Source organism: Pavona decussata, unplaced genomic scaffold, assembly GCF_977016875.1.
Source record: "Pavona decussata unplaced genomic scaffold, jaPavDecu1.1 SCAFFOLD_38, whole genome shotgun sequence".
NCBI lineage: Eukaryota > Metazoa > Cnidaria > Anthozoa > Scleractinia > Agariciidae > Pavona > Pavona decussata.
In genome coordinates, this window is record NW_028145460.1 from 913,926 (window position 1) to 932,844 (window position 18,919).

Below are 18,919 nucleotides of genomic sequence, written 5' to 3' on the forward strand. Positions count from 1 at the left end.
ATATCGTACAATCTGTCTTTTCTTATTTTAACGTTTACCGGCTGCAAGCAAACGTTCTCAGTCTTGACTCTTGCATGTGCACCCTTCGGCTGTACTGTCACGCTTCGTTTCTTTTCCCTAAAACTTTCACATGCGGGCATAACCATGTTAAAGCAATATTTTATGCTTCGTTTGTGACACACAACAGACATATTAATATAATCTAAGGGCGTATATTTTTTGTAACATTGCCACTAGCCATTTGCAGGTCCGGTGCTGGTGTGAAAGACCTACAGTGAACCCGCCTTAATACGGTCACCTCGTTATTACGGCCAATTTTTTTGTCCCGGCAAAAGGGCCATACAATTTCTTATAAAACAAAAACCCTCGTTAATACGGTCAACCGTTAATACTGGTTAATACGGCCAACGGCCATATTTTGAAATCCCAAACAGTACAATCCTTTACAATTTCACCCCGGTAATACGGCCACTCACGCTTGAATTATATTGTTTCATAGGAAAAGTGCGTGGGTAGCCCTTCGTCACCCAATCTAGCATTAATTCACGACCAAGACGACATAGTGAACATCAAATGAAACCGAACTCATGAAATATTTGCCAGATATCCAATTTCGTAGAGACCTGCTTTAAACTGGAGGAAATATTGAAATATGCATTGTACGAGTTACAACCACCCGCACGCCAAACTTTTCTTTGTAAAAGTCACAATTATATTTATCTTTTTATTTCCCCGAACTTAAATTAGCTATTAGGGATGCTTACCATTTATATAATAATAATAATAATAATAATAATAATAATAATAATAATAATAACAATAATAATAACATTTCTAATGCGCAAATTTCATGAAATGTTCAAATGCGCATGACAAGAATAAAAAACGGAATAAAAAGCTAAAATTTCAATTAACAGTAAACTTACAATGATTTTAAAAAGCTAAAATTACAATTAAAAGTAAACTCACAATAATAAAAACAACTAAGATAAAAATGCATGACGGAAAGGTGAGTTTTTAGCTTGGCTTTAAAAGTACTAACTGTGGTGGCGCTTCTTATGTCAAATGGTAGCGCATTCCAAAGTTTCGGTGCAGCACAGGTAAAAGAACGATCACCAAGTGAAGCTTTTGTTTTAAAACGCGGATAACTAAGTAACTTAAGTTTATCGCTAGAATTCCTTAAAGTATTTTAAACTCGATTCTGTATCTAATCGGTAACCAGTGTAATTCATAAATAAGAGGCGTTACATGGCAAAATTTCTGTTCTTTAAAAAATCAGTCTGGCGCAAGCATTCTGTACTCATTGCAGTTTATTTAACAAGCAGTCTGGTAGTCCATATGAAAGACCGGCATTGCAATAGTTAAGGCGACTTATTATGAATGCATGGTCAAGAGTCTCAGTTGACTGCTGTGAAAGATACTTTCAGATCCGACGGATATTATAGATATAGTAAAATCAAGAGGCGCAGATTTTTGAGATATGTGTTGCCATGGACAGCCTAGAATCAAACCAAGAACCAAGATTTTTTGCAATTGGCACGGGATGAATATCTGAGTCACCCACACGTATACTGATATTGTCTAGCTTATCCAGTTGTTGTGATGTACCAATGATGAGGAATTCAGTCTTCATTTAATTTAAGATCGTTATTCAACATCCAAGACCGGATGTCTCTGATGCAGTCTTCCATATTCTTGTTCAGCTCTGTTATTCGGACTAAATGAGATGTAAACTTGTGAGTCATCAGCATAACGGTGAAGGTGGATTTCCACTGTCGCGTAAATTTTACGTGCGAACAGACGTAAATTTAGCTGGCTTTACGTACGTAAATAGAAAGAAGCGATGTATGAGCCGCGTGCGAAAACGTAAAAAGTTGAATGCTGTTCAACTTTTTACGTTTACACACCCGGCTCATACATCGCTTCTTTTTACGTACGTAAAGCCAGCCAAATTCACGTCTGTACGCACGTAAAATTCACGCCACAGTGGAAATCCACCTTGAATCATGAGCAGATGATATTTAATGATCTCAAAAAGCTTACTCGTGTACAACGTGAACAATAGCGGACCCGGGCAGGAACCTTGAGGCACGCCGCATTCTAATTTAAAAGGTTTAGATAGCGACTCGTTGATCATTATCCGTTGAGTTCTTCCAGACAAAATAGTTTTTCCCTGTATACCAAATGAGTACTTAAGTCGACGTAGCATGGTGTCATGATCAACTGTATCAAAGGCAGCACTCAAGTGGAGCAGAATTAGCAAAGTAACACGTTGGTCGTTCATGTTAAGGAGAATGTCATCCATAACTCTAAGCAGTGCAGTTTCTGTGCTGTGGTTCTGTCGATAGGCTGATTGGAACACTGGGAACAGATTGTTACAATTTAAATAATGTTGTAATTGCTTGGCAACAACAGTCTCAACTAGCTTTGAGACAAATGCCAAATTACTCACTGGTCTGAAGTTCTTAAAGGCAGGGGGTAATCCATCCTTTTTCAGCAGCGGCCGCACTAGAGCACACTTCCAGGTACGCGGAAAATAACCAGAATCAAGCGAAAGATTAATTATTTTGGTGATCGGAGGCAGTGGCACATCGACGCACTCAGTAAGAAGCTTGGTTGGAATTAGCCTCCCCACAGGCCTACCACCCTCTGTTTGTGTGGTGTAATGACTGTTTGCAATTTGAGACTTTATATTCTCGCGACACAATCGGTTGAAATTTTTACTGAATAGTAATATTTAAAGCCGCCTTTTAACCTTTATGTTAAAATAAAGATTGAAGGAAATGTTGATTGAGTCACGCGTGGTGTTTTTTTGCCATTCCGAGCCGTAGAAACCCTTTTTTGGCGCGTTTACTGTTTTACAGTGTTGCCGGCCAAGATCAGCGTTCACTCCGAGAAGCCCCATCGCAAATGCGATACATCGAGTTGATAATATAGTTGGAAGCGAGGCATTGTGGGATACCTGAAATTTCCTCCTTTTTGCCGGCCGAACGCCAGTAGTGAGAAAGGGAGACAAGGCAGGCAAGAAACCGCCGGCGACCGCTATGGGTCGTTACTTCAAACCGGAATTGTCGCAAAATTTCAAAAATTCTTGCGGTTTTTTCAACGGCATCCGATTAAATACATATATATTTCGCCATGTCGTGGCCGAGTTTGGGCTTCATTCGTCAAATTTCCTCCGAGAAAAGCGGAGCTAAAGTCCTCCAGGTCGGTTTCAAACTATGATCTGTAGCAAAGTCATGGACAAAAGGAATTTTAAGCATGCAGTCTATTTTAAATCAGCCAATCAACGCTTCGCGACCTTGCGCTTCAAATACCAACCCAGCCGGACAGTCATTACACCACACAAACAGAGGGTGGTCGGCCTGTGGCCTCCCACGCAGACGTCCTTAGGGGTTCGTCACGCGTTTCCTTCCCATGGGGAAGGGAGGCTAGGTTGGAATAGGATCAAGAGAACAAGACCTCTTAGACGAAGCTGTGATTAGATCAAACACCTCTGATTCGGACAACAAATTAAATTCTGAAAAACAGGAAGCAGTCACATTACTAGTGGCGTCGATAGTAACAGGAAGGCAGGTCTGGTTTGTAATAACAGACCTGATATCAGCAATTTTCTGGTCGAAGAATTTATATCAGATCTCCACGAAACGTCACGGTCATGGCATGACCCAGATGCCCTGGCCACCAATTGCTCACCTGAAGTTCACCGGGGAATTCGAAAAAAGATAAAGATTTTTATTGGCTGCTCCGTAACGGTTTTCCTTGTTTTGCTGCAGAAATCCAGTTAAACTAGCTTTTAGTCTTTACTTTAGCCAAGCCATTGCCCAACCTCGGTGGAGCTGGTAACTAATTTGAGTCTGCGATTATTTATTCCATGCGTGACACAATTGCGTGACTTACAGACTCCCGTTTCTGTTGCGAAAGCGAAAGTTGGACCTTCAAAAAAGCTAAGAAAACGGGTAAAAAGCTTTAACCGCACATGTCTCTCAAAACAGGTAGAGAAGATTTTTGGCCATCGACAGCGAGAAGCACCATCAGAGAAAGATGTTTGACTATTTTCAACCAAGAACTCTTGAGCGATATAAAGTTCGTCGTTCGAGACTCCCAGGGCGGAAGTGAAAGCAAGACGATTCCAGCTCACAAGTTTGTGTTGGCGATCAGCAGCCCAGTGTTTTATGCCATGTTTTATGGTGAACTGGCGGAGAGGAAAGATTATGTCGACATCTCTGATTGCGAATATGAAAGTCTGTTGGAGTTGTTTCGTTTCATATACAGCGATGAGGCGAACTTGACACCGGACAATGTGATGCAGCTGATGTATTTGGCGAAAAAATACATGCTACCCTCTCTGGCCGACAAATGCTCCGTCTACCTCCAAGAGAATTTGAACGCGTCAAACGTGTTTCATGTCTTGCCAGACGCACAGAAATACGAAGAGAAAGATCTGTTGGATCACTGCTGGAAAGTGATCGAGAAGGAAACGGAGGACACTGTGAAATCGGATGGTTTCATCACAATCGAAAGGTCAATACTCGAAGAATTAGTTGAGAAAGATTCACTGAACATCAAGGAAGTGAAATTATTCGAAGCAGTCGATGGGTGGGCTGTAAACGAATGTAGAAAACAAGGCCTCGAAGCAGAAGGATCCGTGAAAAGAAGGGTCCTTGGAGAACGAATCGTAAAAGGAATTCGTTTTCCTTTAATGGAGCAAACGGAGTTTGCTGACGTTGTTCTCGACTCTGATATACTTACAAAGAAAGAGTCTTACGAACTGGTAAAACATTTTAGTTCTCTTCTGAAAACTGTAACGGGATTTTCTTCGGTAAAAAGAATAGGGACCGCGTTAAATGTAATTTCTAGGTTTATGTCAAATCTAGGAGTAACTGGTTATACGGTTCCTTATTCTCCGGTTTCCCACTGCATCGATGTAAAAGCAAACAAGGATGTAAAGGTGCATGCAGTGCGTCTTTTTGGGAACACTTACGAGGTATATTCAGTGGAGTTAAAGGTAAAGGACAGCAATGGGTTTGTACTCGCCACTAAGGGGGGTAGATTTGTATCTAAGTCTGTGAAGAGTGAAATAGCACATTATGAAGGCTTTGATATTGTTTTTGAGCAGCCGATTGTTTTAAAAGCAAATTCTGGTTATGTCAGATTTGAGGCTAAAATAAGTGGTCCACCTTCTTATTGCGGAGTGGATGGTCTGTCGCGCATAGAGCATTCTGGGGTGGTATTTTCCTCAATTAACAGCTGCTCTTCATGCTCGCTTCAATGTGAGCAGTTTCCAGAATTTCTGTTTTCACTAGTATGATAGCTAACTAGAGCATTTAGATTTACATCAAGAAAATTATCCTGATTAGTAGCCTTGCATTACGTTCACTCTTTCCACTTGTTCTCCTGTTTAATCTTGGTTTATGCATGCATGGTTTTCATTCAGAATCATTCCAATCACAACACGGATTATACGACGGATGAGGGAGCTGAAAGAGTCTCACAGCATATTACAGGTGAATAGTTTGAGTGCAGTTTTATTTTGGAATCTAATAGGTAACCATGTATGGGAATCAAAGTCATTTCTTTAAAACTGAAACAATAGACACTGATATTTCAGTGTTACGTGGTGAAAATGGAAAAATCTTTAACGACAGTGTTGTAATTCTTAAACAAAAGTATTATACTGTGTCTAATGACAGAAATGTTAGTAAGATTTAAGTTAGTTCTTTAAGTTTATAAATTTACCAGTTATTTCCTTTCTCAGAAGTGCTAGCACAGCTATAGCCTGCGAACGCAGACGTATTTCCGACCGTCGCTACTCTCCGCAGAAGCGACAGCCGGAAATACGTCTGCGTTCGCAGGCTAGAACAGCTACAGCATGTATGCAAATGTACATAGGCTCAAGCACCGTTAATGAGCTGATCTGTTCAAATTATGGTAAATTATCTTAGACACTGTATGCTTGTTTAATTTGTTAAACAGCCATGATTGTAAACAACCAAGGTGTAGCCTTTAAAGGCAAGGTTTTACTCTCTTCAGTCAAACCTGTGTGCAACTGTATTAAAGCTGAATGACACAATCAGCTTATTCTGTCTCTTTTATAACGTTTTTACTACATTTATCGGTTGCAAGCAAATGTTCGTAGTCTTAGCTGTTGCACAAGCATTCTTCACTGCTGTACCACACTTCATTGCTTTTCCGCAAAACTTTCGCATGCGCTAGTCAAGTGGAAATATCAAATAAACGCCCAAGTAGTGTTTTTTATGACATCGGTTAAAATTGGAAATTTCATCAGTGCGCGAAGCGCACGCATTGAAATTATAATTTCACGAGCAAACCGAAATAAGATATAATAGCGTATTCTCCCCGTTTTCCCGCCAATTCAAGCCATTTCAAAGTCAAATCGAGGCTATAGAGCCTCGCTTCCGTGTTCTCCAAAATCGGTGAGCGCAAGGGAGCGGAAGAAGACGAGTTGAGACGTAGGATAGGAAACAAAATAACTTTATTGTTATGTAGTAACCGCTTTGCACGTGAAAAACGAATGCACTACATTGATAATAAACAATGAAGTGATAAACGCAACAATAATGGAGTACAAACGTGTGCTCAAACATTCCCAAAGAGTGGAATATTGAACTATCAAAAAAATGCATGACATGCAGCTTGAATAAGAAAAACTACAACATTGATCAAGTCACTGTAAGTCTCCATTAGGCCTCTTTTAAGGGTCTTGACTGTCACTCCACATCCTAGTTGTGCTTAGCACCTGGAAGGAGGAAGCAAACCGAAATAAGATTTTGTCTCTTAAATCCCTAATAGGGAACATATATTGGTGGGACAGGGTGGGACGCTATTATATCTTATTTCGGTTTGCTCGTGAAATTATAATTTCAATGCGTGCGCTTCGCGCACTGATGAAATTTCCAATTTCACTTCACAAACCTCAATAAGATATAATAGCGTATGTTCAAAGCACCTAACCTTCCTGGAGCACCGTGGCCTGGAAGGCATCCTGTCCTGTCCCCTCAGAAACAATATCCCTTAAATAGTGTCTTCTAAAAGTGGACTCTTTCTTCCACTTTGACATGTTCATTATCTCCTGACATGAGAGCCCTTAAGCTTTGGCCTTAGAGGTTGAAGCACCTCTGGTTGAATGAGCTCGAAACTCAGAGGTGTCAACCCCTGATTCTTTCATCATTTATACTAACCACCCAGCAATTGTACAAGGAACTACCTCCTTATGTGGTTTAATATAGCTCAACAGTAGCTGATTTTTATTGCAATCAGAGCGCCATCCTTTAGTGCGTTCTAAATAACAATTTATGGTTGAGACAGCACATAAGTCAGGGTTAGTGTCAAAGGCAGTGAATGTCAACTTAAGGGGACACTGACCTTTCTTCCTAGATTTTGTTAACCGACCAAGCTCAAAGACTATGCAGCTCTCTTTCACTGTCATGTATCTTAAATCAAGAGCCCGAAGGTCAGAGGATCTGCCTGCTGAAGCAAGAGCAAGCAGCATACTCAGCTTAAGGGTCAACTGTTTGTCCGAAAGGTTGGCATCACATCCTAGAGTGCAAATATGATCTAGCACCCTATCAACATCCCACATCACCACATACCTTGGTTGTGGTGGCCTGGCATTGAAACATGCGTTCAATACTTTGAAAACCAACTCATGTTGCCCAGCCTTACAGCCTTCAATGGGCTTGTGAAATGCTGAGATTGCTGAGCGGTGGTTATTAATTGTACGATAGCATCTGCCTTTATTAAACATTTCTGTGAGGTAATCAGCAAAAGAGGCCACAGTGGAGCAAAATGGATCAATTTCTCTCTGATGACACCAGCCACACCACTGTGACCAGGTGCTATTGTAAGCGCTCGTAGTTCCCTTGCGCCAGGAGTGGGAGCTGAGTAACTCAGCAGTTTGCTCTGAAACTCCTTTTGCAAGGATGTTTTGCCTGAAACCATCCAAGCCGCTAGTTGTAAGCTTCCTTGTAGAACAAGGGGGTGCGGCTGTTGACTGGGAGACATAAGGATGTTCTCGAGAGGGGGGAGCAGAACTGGCTGTCTGCAAGACATTTCTAGTAGAACTGGGTACCATGCATGTGTATGCCAAGTTGGTGTTATCATAACTATTGTTGCCTGGTCTTTCCTGATCTTTGCCAGACAACGGCAAATCATTGAGAAAGGTGGAAAGCTGTAACCTTTCAGTTTCGACCAAGGAATCTGAAAGGCATCTGTTGCCTGGGCAAATGGGTCTGGAAACCAACTGACATAGTTCATCAGTTGAGCATTGAGACGGTCGGCAAACAGGTCTATCTCTAGGGGCCCCCAGAGTTAGTCTAGTGCCTGGAATATGCTGGGATTCAGTTTCCAATTGCTCGAGTCCCGGAAGTGCCTGGACTCCCAGTCTGCCTCGTGATTGTATTTTCCAGGAAGATATTCTGCTGTCAGTGTAATTTGTTTGGTCAGAGCATAACCCCATAATTCCTGGGCTATCCCTACCAATACCGAGGATCGTGTCCCCCCCATTTTCGATACATAAGCCACTGCTGTCCTGTTGTCCATTCTCAGGTGGACATGCAACTGCCTTTCTTTGGCAGTGAAAGCTCTCACAGCAAACAATGCTGCTTGCAGCTCCAATGCATTGATATGAAGGGTGTTTGATTCCTGCTGAGACCAAAGTCCCCTCGTGCGAACCCCTTGGCAGACTGCTCCCCAGCCCTGCAGTGATGCATCTGTCGTTATTACCAAGTCGAGGGCTGGAGTAATTATTGACCGACCATTCCAGGTGGAAATCTGATCCACCCACCATTGAAGGTCGTTCTGACAATTCTGGTTGAGTGATACCATTGTCTCGTAACTCTTTCCTGCTAGCAGACCTTTCACTTGCAACATTTGCAAGTGTCGGTAATGCAAGGGTGCAGGGAGAACAGCCTGCATTGACGAAGTCAGTTTCCCAATTATTTTGGCTAGGGTTCTGACGGAGGCAGTTTTTTCCCGAATCAGGTCTCTGCAAGACTGGATGAGTTGATTCATTTTTTCCTTTGGCAATGATAAGTTCATTTCCATTGAATTTATCACAAAGCCTAGGTACTCACTCCATGCAATGTGAAGGATCTAACACTGATTTCTTCCAGTTGATTACAAAACCCAAATTCTGAAGTAACCAGAGGGTTGAGTCCCTGTCCCGCAATATTCCCTCCCGAGTCTGATTGAACACAATGATATCGTCTAGATAGACAATCATCCTCAGGCCAAGTCTGCGTAACAGGGCCATCACTGGTTTCAACAGCTTTGTGAAGTAAAGAGGGGCAGGAGCTAGACCAAAAGGGAGGCAAGTGAACTGATACCGTGTGTCCCCCCAAATGAACCTCAGGAAAGGCTGATGCTGCTGGCTCATGGGTACACAAAAGTAAGCATCTTTGAGATCTATCTTGATCATGAAATTCTTTTCCTGAATTATATGTTTGAGGAGGTGCAATCCCTCCATTTTGAAGTGTTGATACACTATGTGCGAATTCAACCTCTTGAGGTTGATCACTGGTCTGCTCCCCCCGTCTTTCTTTGGAACCAGAAATATTGGACTGATAAACTCCCCTTTCATTGGAGAGACCACCTGAATCGCCCCTTTTTGCAACATTGCTGCAATTTCCTGCTCTATGTTTTCTTTCTCTGACTGATTGTGAGATATATGAGGGGGCATATTTGTCTGGAGTGGAGTTTGTTGAAAGGGAATCACCACACCGGTGACTATTTGTAAAATGTACTGATCTTGTGTCAGTAATCTCCAATTGGTTTGAAAAAACTGGAGTCTCCCTGCCAATGGCAGAGACCTGCTTAAAACTGATTTGTCCAACCCTAGTTTTCTTAGAGCTGGTTGGATGTCTGTTGGGACTATCTGTAATGATGTCTCCAGAATTTCTTTTCCAATCTGGGGCTTGTCTTTTTGATTCAGGTGCTCTCTTTTTGACCCTGAATTTAACTGACTTGCCTTTTGGATATCCTTTGTAGTTAGAGCTCTTTCCTCGGAAGGAGACAGACTTGCCCCCACCTCTGTTCTGAAATGAGGGCCCACGACGAAAGGGCTGAGAGCTTCTGGAATCTTGCCTAGAATACCTTTTGCCTCGGGAAACCTGAGGGGACGGCCGGGAAGTGGAACCAGTAATATGGTGTGAAATCTCCTTTGTAGATTTCCTAATCTTTGTTGCTGTACGGAGAGCCTTGTAGAACATTTTCCCAAACAAAGTCTTATGAGACTTGGCTAATGAAGTCCCGTGTTTAGTAAGAAAGAGGACTGCCAGCCTACGTGTATAAGAAAGGCTTACTTTTGCCTGTCCCACAAGAGAGACAGACTGTTCCACCAACCTAAGGCAGTCAAATAAATCGAGATCTTCACTGGATTCCCCAGAGCGAACTTTTTCTAAAGTAAGCCATAATTTCCCAAGTGGTCCCATGACATTAGTGAGTCGGGACTGAACCTTGGATAGATTGTTGTCACTTTCACGACCGTATGACTTCCCGAGAGACTCAAATATCTCGTCCAAATAATCATCGACTGCTGGGGTTTTGAGACAATCGATACTGGGTACTGGGTTGGAATCCAGGACTGTCTCATGAATGGATTTGTCTTTCACATAAGTAGTGAATTTGTCATTTACGTATATATTTCACCATGCCCTTTGTCAAGTCAAGCTTGTGACAGGCTTTGGTTTCCGTGTCAAAACGCACGTATTCATCACCCTCGTGCTTCGGCGGGGTGTTGTTACTAGTATCTCGCTCAGCTAGTTTTTGACGTTTCTTGTGAGTCGTGTGTCTACTATCCGACTTGCCGGAGTCACTGTCTTCACAAAGGCGGCCACGAGTTATAGAAGCGAGCGCCGTTGAATTGCAGCATGCATAATGTATGAGGTTGTGTGCGTTTTGTGTGTCGTAAAACTTGAAGACGAAGTATCAAGAATGTATGCCCGTAGACTGTTCACAGTCCCCCTATTTTTCCGTGGGATTCTCGAGACGCAAGGTACGCTTCGATGGAGTTGCCGCCATCTTGGTTTGAAAAGGCGAGCGCAATCTGGGGAGAGTGTCTAAAATACCGAGCGGCGGGCAGCGGAGTTAGGAGGCGGCGGAAAAAGCCCACTCCGGCTCGCCTCGGTAATTTAGACACTCTCCCCTGATCGCGCTCGCTTTTACAAACCAAGATGGTGGCAACTCGATCGAAGCGTTCCAGTTTCGAGAAGCCCACGGAAAAAAAAAGGGAGACTTTAAACAGTCTAGTATGTACGGGATCGCAGTTCATTTTCCACCGAAGATGAATTGAAAAATGTTCCAATAAATGTTATTACACTGTAATAAATAAAGTTTTGACAGGCCAGACACGACTCATAGGCTCGTAGTAAGGTGGTGTGAAAAGTGACTTCTCGTTATAGTTTTCCTTTTTTTGTTTGTGTGTGTGTTTTTTGTTTATTTTTTTTGGATGAAATAAGAGTAGGTCTTTGAAAATTTCTCGAAGCAATGGTTGGTTTTGAATTAAAAGTAATTCCTCCTCAAGATGTTTTTGATGTGAAGCAACGCCCGGTGGTAGGTTGTGACAAAAGAAAGAATTTTGTTTCGCACTTTATTGTTTTGTTGTAAAGCCGACTACCGTTAAGTGAAAATCAGAGGTTATTTTTTCAATGAGATTGTGGGGGTAGCCTTAAGCCCCAAAGCGCGTTTTGAACTGAGTGGATGATGTTGTAATAGAATGATTTTGCAGAGGAGTTGTTTCTAAGAAGTCTCAAGGGCTTCATTTTTGATGACTCCTTTTCTGGGTGAAAAGCCAGGCGCGGAGCTGGTAACTACTTTGAGCCTGCGATATATCAATCTATGCGTGACACAATAGCGTGACTTTTTTCTGTTTCTCGTTCTGTACTGTTTACACAAGAACAGGAAAGTTGGGCCTACAAAAAAAAGCGAAGAGAACGAGTATAAAACTGTAACCGGACATGTCTGTCGATACTTTGAGAGAAGATTTTTGGCAATCAACAGCTAGGAGTACTATCAGAGAAAGATGCTTGACCATTTTCAACCAAGAAATTCTGAGCGATATAAAGTTCGTCGTTCGAGACTCCCATGGCGGAAGAGAAAGCAAGATGATTCCAGCTCACAAGTTTGTGTTGGCGATCAGCAGTCCAGTGTTTTTTGCCATGTTTTACGGTGAACTAGCGGAGACGACAGATTCTGTTGACATCTGTGATTGCGAGTACGAGAGTCTGTTGGAGTTGTTTCGTTTCATATACAGCGATGAGGCGAACTTGACCCCGGACAATGTAATGCAGTTGATGTATTTGGCGAAAAAATACATGCTACCTTCTTTGGCCGACAAATGCTCCGCCTACCTGCAAGAAAACTTGGACGCGTCAAACGTGTTCCAGGTGTTGTCAGACGCACAGAAATACGAAGAGAAAGATCTGTTGGATCATTGCTGGAAAGTGATTGCGACGGAAACGGAGGAAGCTGTGAAATCAGATGGTTTCGTGACAATCGAAAGGTCAATACTTGAAGAATTAGTTAAAAAAGATTCACTGAACATCAAGGAAGTGGAATTATTCAAAGCAGTCGATTGCTGGGCTGTAAACGAATGTAGAAAACAAGGCCTCGAAGCAGACGGATCCGTGAAAAGAAGAATCCTTGGAGAACGAATCGTGAAGGGAATTCGTTTTCCTTTAATGGAGCAAACGGAGTTTGTCGATGTTGTTGTCGACTCTGATATACTAACAAAGAAAGAATCATACGACCTGGTAAACCATTTCAATTCTGCTCTTAAAAGTGTAACAGGATTTTCTTCGGCAAAGAGAACTGGGCCGTCGTTGAATGTAATTTCTAGGTTTAGGTCAGTGTTACCGGAATATGGGTGGGATTATTCTTCCGGTGTTTCCCAATGTATCGGTCTAAAAGCAAACAAGGACGTAAAGTTGCATGCAGTTCGTCTTTTTGGAAACGACGACGACGTATATTCAGTGGAGTTAAAGGTAAAGGAGAGCAATGGGTTTGTACTCGCAATTGAGGGGGGTAGATTTGTATCTAAGCTTGTGCATAGTGAAATAGGAGATTATCAAGGCTTTGATATTGTTTTTGAGCGGCCGATTGTTTTAAAAGCAAATTGTAGTTATGTCAGATTTGAGGCTAAAATAAGTGTCCACCTTCTTGTTATGGAAAGGATGGTCTGTCTGTCATAAAGCATTCTGGGGTGGTGTTTTCCTTTAGTAGTTACACTTCGTCAGGATTTCACAGCACGGTTCAATGCGGGCAGTTTTCAGAATTTCTGTTTCACTAGTATGATAGCAAACTAGATTGTTTAGTTTTTATATTAAAAAAATAACCTGGTGAGTAACCAGCTCTCCACTTTTTCTCCTGTTTAGTCTTGTTTTGATGCATGGTTTTTAATCTGAATGATTCTAATCACAGCCACAATTATCTTAGGGATAAACGAGCTGAAAGAGTCTCACAGCATATTACAATTGTGTAGTGCAGTTTTACAAGGTTTTCTAGGAACCTTTATTTAGGAATCTAATAGTTTATTACCAATTACCATTTATGGCCATTTGTCAGGAAATGAAAGTTATTTTTTATAACTAAAACAATAGACACTGATATTTGTTACTAAGTGAATGTGGAAAAAAATCTTTAACAAAAGTGTTGTGATTCTTTAACAAGAGTATTATTAATACTGGTTCTGGAGACACAAATGTCAGTAAGATTTAAGTAACTTCTTTAATTATATAAATTTACCATTTATTCCTTCCTCAGAAGCGCCAGCACAGCAAACACAGGCATGCAATTGTCTCTTATTGACACCTGTACATAGGCTAAAGATCTGTTCTGTTCAAATTATGGTACATTATCATAGACACTTTAGGTTTGTTTGATTTGTTAAACAGCCATGATTGTAATCAGGCAAAATGTAGCCTTTTAAGACAAGGTTTGACTTTCTCTCTCTACAGTCAAACTTGTGAGCCCGGCTTCTGCATTAAAGCTAAATATCATTATGATACAATCTGTCTTTTTTTAACGTTTACCGGTTGCAAGCAAAGGTTCTCAGTCTTAACTGTTGCATGTACACTTTATATGCCGTGATCTTGTTGCCACGTTGTTTTAGAGACATCGGGAATGCTATTTTTGACACTAGCGGAGTGTGATGAGAGGATTTATAGATATTTAGTTTAATTTGCTTTGCTGACAAAAATATAAAAACCAACGTAGAAAATATTAAGTTCCTTAGTTTCAAGTTCAGTAAACCGTAAACACAACCTGTAGTATTCATTTAGGCGTAAACGGTTCCTATAAGATCATAACTGTAATTGAGCGTTGAAGTGTTATTGTAATCTGCGCTAGCCTTTTGTTAAACTGTTATCCACCTGTGTAGCTCTTGAAAGTAATTAATGTTTCAGAATAAGCTTAGATTTCGTCCAATAGACTTTCAGAAATGATTGATGTGTGCTGTAATCTGACTCGTTGACAAATGATGTAATTCGAATGCTTTGCTAGCTCTGCACGTAAATACAAGCGCTTTGTAAGATCTTCTTTGGTTATAGTTTTGGTATTAAACCCTACGTTGGAGCCAAATTCTGTGTGGTTTTACTGTCTCAGAGAAATTCGCTTGCCGTAAGAGATCTCGGTCCTTCCCGCAGCCAGCGAGTGTTCCCGCAGCCAGCGAGTGTTCCCCAGGAGTAAGGCCTTTACCGAAGTGTTTTTGAAGAGTTTCCCCGTCCGTCCGTATTTCCGTTTTGTGAAGGCAAAACCTGTTTCCACAGGAGCTACAAAAGTACTCAGTATCCCAATACAATCGGATTTCGTTCTGCATTATTTTTATTTATTTGGGTTCCTCTTTGCGGAATTTGTTTTTCCCTCGCAATTTCCCTTGCATGAATTGTTTATTTTATAGGAAAGGTGCGTGGGTACCCATTCGTCACCCAAGCTAACATAATTCACAACCAAGTCGACATTGTGAACATCAAGTGAAACCGAAGTCATGAAATATTTGCCAGATGTTCAATTTTGTAGAGAGAATTGCTTCAAACTCCAGGAAATATTGAAGTATGCATTGTACGAGTTACCGCTACCCGCACGCCATACTTTTCTTTGTAATTATCTTTCTATTTCCCCGAACTTAAATTAGCTAATAGGGGTGCTTACCATTTATATCAGAACTCCACGAAACGTCACGGTCATGGCAGGGTTTACCTAAAACATGGAATCCGGAATAAAAAAAACAAAAACAAAAACAAAAATTCGTCGACATGAAAATCTCAACGAAGGTTAAAGTCACTTGAGAAACAGTTTTTATAGCTCTTAACAAATTATAATATAAGTCAGGAGCCCCGCGCCAGTGAAATTTTCAAAAGTTTGCCTAAGATTTCAATTGCTGCAGTTTAGCCTATTGTGTTAGTATTCTAAGGCAGTCCCTTTAAAGCGTAAAATTTTAAAGCACACCAGAACGACACCTAACGATGTTTATAAAATCAAATACACGGAATCCGTAAATCAGGAAAGACTTTCCTTTCTTTCTATTTTTCTTTTTCTGTGTAACTTGCCGTATGCTGATTGGCTTGTGGGTAGGGGATTTTCGTTCTTTCGGAAGAGCTAGAAGAGAGAGATGTGTACGATTGGTGGTGTTTTGACAGGTACCGTAGGCAAATTAACGGATTCACAATGGTGGCGATGGAAATATATCTTTACACGTGTCATAACATTGTGATTAACGTATATTATGGCTCAGCAAATTGTTTGGGCATAAGGGTGGGAATGGGGCTTAAATTTAGACTCATTACCTCTAAATCAAAATCAATAGATCTACGACTTTTAAGGTATCTGTTATCTACATCCTGCTATTGTGATTACTAAATTATGGGAAATCGTTCACAGACTCCTGAAGTTCTTCGTACTGTATTTCAAAAAAGGCCATCGACATAAAACGTTTCCTCAGTACCGCCAGCTTGACACTCTTTTGTAAAAAGGTGCATAAATGAATACATGCATGACTGAACGTACGAATGTATTCCGGCAGGAATGACATAACCACGAGCAAGTGAGTGAGTGAACGAAGGGAATGAGTGAATGAACGAACGACCGGACGCACGGACGGATGAGTCGATAAATGAATAAATAACTTTGCCCGCTGTCTATCCAGGGTCGGTGCCAATTCGAAGCTTTGTTTTAGATGAAATCTAAGTCACCAGACATACCGACTTGTTTCCAGACTTTTTATATTACTATGCAAAGTCTTGCGAAGAGTTGATAAGTGATAAACGCAACACTGACTCTTCTCTCTAGTTACCTTTCATTGTCTCTCTACGTGCTATGGCAGTAGGAAACGTTAACGAGTAGGTGTGGGGATGTGTGAGTACGTTTAAAGATTGAGGACCTTTATTCCAAATGAGTGGCCCAACTGCCTAAGCAATTGAAATCTAAGGCAAACTTTTGAAAATTTCACTGGGCTCCTGACCGAAACGTTAACGAGAGGTGTGGGGTATATAAGAGTACGTTTGAAGATTGAGAACCTTTATTCCAAATGAGTGGCTCAACTGCCTAAGCAATTGAAATAATTTGTCAAGAGCTATAAAAACTGTTTCCCAAGTGACTTTATCCTTCGTTGAAATTTTCATGTCGACGAGTTTTAGTTTTTGTTTTTTTATTCCGGATTCCGGATTCTGGATTGGCAAGCAATTGCTCACTTGAGGTTCACCGGGGAATTCGAAAAAAGTCAAAGATTTTTATTGGCTGCTCTGTAACGCTTTTCCTTGTTTTGACGCAGAAATCCGAAATCCAGTCAAACTAGCTTTGAGTCTTTACTTTAGCCACGCCATTGCCCAACCTCGGTGGAGCTGGTAACTAATTTGAGCCTGCGATTATTTAATCCATGCGTGACCCAATAGCGTGACTTACAGAAGTTCCTGTTTCTGTTGCGAAGCGAAACTTGGAGTTGGACCTGCTAAAGAGCTAAGAAAACGGGTAAAAAGCTTTAACCGCACATGTCTCTCAAAACAGTCAGAGAAGATTTTTGGCAATCGACAGCTAGGAGCACCATCAAAGAAAGATGTTTGACCATTTTCAACCAAGAACTCTTGAGCGATATAAAGTTCGTCGTTCGAGACTCGCAGAGTGGAAGTGAAAGCAAGACGATTCCAGCTCACAAGTTTGTGTTGGCGATCAGCAGCCCAGTGTTTTATGCCATGTTTTACGGTGAACTGGCGGAGAGGAAAGATTATGTCGACATCTCTGATTGCAAATTTGAAAATCTGTTGGAGTTGTTTCGTTTCATATACAGCGATGAGGCGAACTTGACCCCGGACAATGTGATGCAGCTGATGTATTTGGCGAAAAAATACATGCTACCCTCTCTGGCCGACAAATGTTCCGCCTACCTGCAAGAAAACGTGGACGCGTCGAACGTGTTCCAGGTGTTGTCAGACGCACAGAAATACGAAGAGAAAGATCTGTTGGATCACTGCTGGAAAGTGATCGAGAAGGAAACGGAGAAAGCTGTGAAATCAGATGGTTTCGTGACAATCGAAAGGTCAATACTCGAGGAATTAGTTGAGAACGATTTATTGAACGCCAAGGAAGTGGAATTATTCAAAGCAGTCGATTGCTGGGCTGTAAACGAATGCCAGAAACAAGGCCTTGAAGCAGAAGGATCCGTGAAAAGAAGGATCCTTGGAGAACAAATCGTGAAAGGAATTCGTTTTCCTTCAATGCAGCAAACGGAATTTGCTGAGGTTGTTCTCGACTCTGATATACTTACAAAGAAAGAGTCATATGACCTGGTAAAATATTTTAGTTCTGTTCTGAAAAGTGTAACAGGATTTTCTTCGGCAGAAAGAACTGGGCAGGCGTTAAATGTGATTTCTAGGTTTAAATCAATATCAGCTGATTGTGTGTGGCATTATTACACCGGATATTCCAACTGCATCTGTGTAAAAGCAAACAAGGATGTAAAGGTGCATGCCGTGCGTCTTTTTGGAAGCGCCAACAATGAATATTCAGTGACCTTAATCGTAAGGGATAGCAACAATGTTGTGCTTGCAACTGAAAGGGGGAATTTTTTGTCTAAGCACTTGCACAGTGAAATAGGAGATTATCAAGGCTTTGAGGTTGTTTGTAAACAGCCGATCACTTTAAAGGCAAATTCTGGTTATGTCATGTTTGAAGCCAAAATAAGTGGTCCTCCTTCTCGTTGTGGAGAAGGTGGTCTGTCTCACATAGAGCATTCTGGGGTTGTGTTTTCCTTTAACAGCTACAACTCTTCAGGTTCTCATAGCATGGTTCAACGCGGGCAGTTTTCAGAATTTCTGTTTTCACTTGTATGATAGCACACTAGATCATTTAGTTTTTACATCAAAAAAATATCCCGGTAAATAACTTTGCTTTCATGCCCCTCTAACCATTTTTTTCCAGTTTAATCTTGATTTGAAGCGTGGCTTTCATTTAAGTGTAGACTCTGAGTGCAGTTTTGGAAGATTTCTTACATAGGAACCTTTGTTAAGGAATATAGTAGCATGGTTTTTATTCTGAATCATTCCAATCGCAGCCAAGATTATGTGACAGACACAAATGTTAGTGAGATTTAAGTTAGTTCTTTACATCAGGCATGCAAATGTACATAGGCTTAAGAGCAGTAAATGAGCTGATCTGTTCAAATTATGGTAAATTATCATAGACGCTGCATGTTTGTTTAATATGCTAAACAGCCATGATTGTAATCAACCAAGATGCAGCCTTTTAAGACAAGGTTTAACTCTCTACAGTCAAACCTGTGAGCGCGGCCACTGTATTAAAGCTAAATATCATTATGATACAATCTGTCTTTTTTTTTAACGTTTACCGGTTGCAAGCAAATGTTCTCAGTCTTGACTCTTGCATGTACATCCTCCAGCTGTACTATCACGCT

The 18,919-nt window shown here is 41.2% G+C and overlaps 5 protein-coding genes across 5 annotated transcripts in view; all 5 read left to right on the plus strand.

Moving 5' to 3' along the window:
- LOC146483453 (glycine receptor subunit alphaZ1-like) overlaps positions 1 to 18,919 on the plus strand; it is a 178,975-nt gene that overhangs the window by 30,111 nt on the left and 129,945 nt on the right. The window lies entirely within an intron of this gene.
- The window catches only part of LOC146483455 (BTB/POZ domain-containing protein 6-like), a 59,895-nt gene that overhangs the window by 19,332 nt on the left and 21,644 nt on the right, over positions 1 to 18,919 (plus strand). The gene's annotated exons all lie outside the window — the stretch shown is intronic.
- On the plus strand, positions 3,961 to 5,555 carry LOC146483458 (BTB/POZ domain-containing protein 6-like). Its single transcript, XM_085105629.1, has one exon. The coding sequence runs from the start codon at positions 3,980 to 3,982 to the stop codon at positions 5,309 to 5,311; it is 1,332 nt and encodes a 443-aa protein (XP_084961755.1). The 5' UTR covers positions 3,961 to 3,979; the 3' UTR covers positions 5,312 to 5,555.
- Positions 11,905 to 13,868, plus strand: LOC146483459 (BTB/POZ domain-containing protein 6-like). Its single transcript, XM_085105530.1, has one exon. The coding sequence runs from the start codon at positions 11,976 to 11,978 to the stop codon at positions 13,206 to 13,208; it is 1,233 nt and encodes a 410-aa protein (XP_084961656.1). The 5' UTR covers positions 11,905 to 11,975; the 3' UTR covers positions 13,209 to 13,868.
- On the plus strand, positions 16,928 to 18,802 carry LOC146483460 (BTB/POZ domain-containing protein 6-like). The gene has a single exon (XM_085105531.1). It carries the CDS (start codon positions 17,001 to 17,003, stop codon positions 18,336 to 18,338), a length of 1,338 nt encoding a protein of 445 aa, XP_084961657.1. The 5' UTR covers positions 16,928 to 17,000; the 3' UTR covers positions 18,339 to 18,802.